At 51.0% G+C, this 2,500-nt stretch overlaps 1 protein-coding gene across 1 annotated transcript in view; it reads right to left on the bottom strand.

The window, feature by feature from the left end:
• Nucleotides 1-218: 218 nt before the first annotated feature.
• Nucleotides 219-2,500, bottom strand: part of LOC131362591 (uncharacterized) — a 4,092-nt gene continuing 1,810 nt past the window's right edge. Inside the window, exon 2 of the mRNA XM_058404717.1 lies at nt 219-2,370. Within this exon, the coding sequence (XP_058260700.1) occupies nt 803-2,370 (1,568 nt within the window). The 3' untranslated portion in view covers nt 219-802. The remainder of the gene's footprint in view (nt 2,371-2,500) is intronic.

The raw sequence follows: 2,500 nt of genomic DNA on the forward strand, positions 1-2,500 counted from the left end.
TCCAAATGTGTGGCAAAAGCTTTGGGTAATATCCAGCTCTAACAGCCAGTCTCATCAGAGTGACCTGTCAGACTGGACTCTGTATTCCATGCTGGTATGTGGACCTAAGGACAGCACTAAGTGTTGGTCAGCAGTAATTTACTATGTGAGGTAGCATGGTAACACAGTGGTGACAGATGGTGATGGTGTAACTCCAGTAGAATAATAACACCCATCTCTAGGCTTCATTCTGCTGCTTTATTGAAAGGCACATGAGTAAGAGCAGGTCATTTAAACAAAGTCACATTTCAAATCAGATTTCATACAATTTCATGGATCAAATAATGAGAAACAAACTGTAATTGTTAAATATGTCTGAGTCTTGATGTGTATAATCTTCACCAGAATTACAGAAACAGTGCTGATGATGTGCTGAAATGCTGGAATAGCTATGGAGTGATGGACACTGGTCTCATGAGCAGCACATGTTCACTTCCAGCACTTCTGGAGAGAGAGTTCATTCTCACAGATTCATCTCAAGGCTTCTGAAGGTTAAGATCAGCTGCTAAATAAAGTTTCTTCTGAGGGATCATCATGTCTGTCTTCCTTGGAGAAGTTACTTTAATAAAGTTCATCAGGCAGGACTGTGACACATAGGCAACATTCAGCCTGTGAATATTTACTAGCTTGTGCTCGTCGCTATGCTAACGGTGCATCCTGTCTAGCCAAACTGTAAAAAAGTGTATAAGAGCAGAGAGCCACTGGTGATGAGACTACAGAAAGCTTAGCCTAGCACAGCTACAGAATCATTACAGTGCATCACTCATTTATTCCAGCTGATCTCATATGACTTCCTGTCTGTGCATCCAGTTGCCGAGCGAGTTTTCTCCTTCACCACTTTCACTACCAGTCCTCCAGCCAGCACAACTCCAGCCGCGACTCTCCCGAGCTCTGTCACTGCGGTTAAAAGGCACCCGCTGGTTCCCGCTGCAGCGGTCAGACCGTTGCCCGTTGCTGCACCTTCCACTACAGCACCCCCTAGTGCCTGTGGTGCGGCTGCGGCATTAGCTATCCCAACCGTTTCGGCTCCGGCTATCGCGGCACCACCCTCCATCCCTGCTCCCACAAGTCCTGCACCCACACCCAATGCTCCACCCACCACTGCAGCCCCAGCTACCACTGTGACCCCCACCAGACCTACCTGCTCCAGAGTGTCTAACGCTGCCTCCCCAGGTGCTGCTGCCTCTGCTCCAACTAATACCCCATTGGCTCCACCCACCACACCTCCCATTGCTGCCCCTACAGCTACAGCTGTTTTTCCTGCCACACCTGCCGTGATAGCCACCGAACTACTCACGACAGAGGCTCCTGCTGCCAAAGCTAAAGGGGCAACAGCACCGCAAACTGCCCCCACTGCAAATCCTGTAGCTCCAGCTGCCACTAACACCTTTACCCTCTGTAGAACCTTCGGAGAGAGTGCCGCTTTAGTGCGGAGAGACTTTAACCCACTCCTTCCTCTTCCCCTCTCTCTATCTCTCCATTTCTGCCATCCTTCCTTCAGCAACCACCACTTCTCTACTGATCTCTCCTTCACCCACATCTCCTCTGCTCTCTCCTCACAATCCGTCCTCCTCCTCTTGGACAACACCAAGGCCCCCTCTGTGTCTGCTGCCCCCTGGCTCAACATCAGCCTCTCTTCTTCCTCACGGATAGCAAGCTCCGCCTCCTGGAACATTGCGCTGGTGTAGTACTGCCCCCCGTTCTCCTCCACCATTTTCTCCACTTTTCTGAGCAGCTCCTTCACCTGCTCCCTATTCTTCAGGTTCTTGTTGTTCAGGACATGGTATCTTCTTCCACAAATTTCCAGTAAAGATCTCAAAGCTTCTGGCACGTTCTGACGCAGAAACAGCTCTAAATCACCACCGCATTCTTCCAGATCGTCCCCGCGGGTAAATACCACCACCGTGTGGCGCCGCAGAGCAGACTCCCCGAACAGGCGCAGTGTCTCCCGAGCGGCTCGATCCTCGTCGTCTGTGTAGCGTCCCAGCTGAATGACCAGGAGGAAGGCGTGAGGACCGGGAGCGCTCAGTGCCACACACTTGGCCATCTCTGTGTGAACCACACCGGGATCCGCTCGAGTGTCTCCGAATCCTGGCATGTCCACCACCAGCACCTTCCTGTGTGTCTCCGCCTCATCGTCAGGCAGCTCGGCACCTCCCTGCTCACACACCTGCGTCACCGAGCTCGCGCTCAGCCCAGACAGGAAATGACCTCGTCCAAGGATGGTGTTTCCTGTAGCGCTCTTTCCCGAGCCTGTCCGACCGATGAGCACGAGTCTGAGTTCACGTCCATCACCGCCGGTCTCTTCACTCCTCTTTCCATCACTTTTCTCTGAAAAACAGTGCACACTTTCACTCTTTACTAATTACAGTCTAAATTAGATTACAGACACAGAACAAATACAGCATGAAGGATGTATTATGTAGAAACTATGACCACTGTGATGAACATTCAGTACTGA

Source organism: Hemibagrus wyckioides, linkage group LG12 (assembly GCF_019097595.1).
Source record: "Hemibagrus wyckioides isolate EC202008001 linkage group LG12, SWU_Hwy_1.0, whole genome shotgun sequence".
Classification (NCBI taxonomy): domain Eukaryota; kingdom Metazoa; phylum Chordata; class Actinopteri; order Siluriformes; family Bagridae; genus Hemibagrus; species Hemibagrus wyckioides.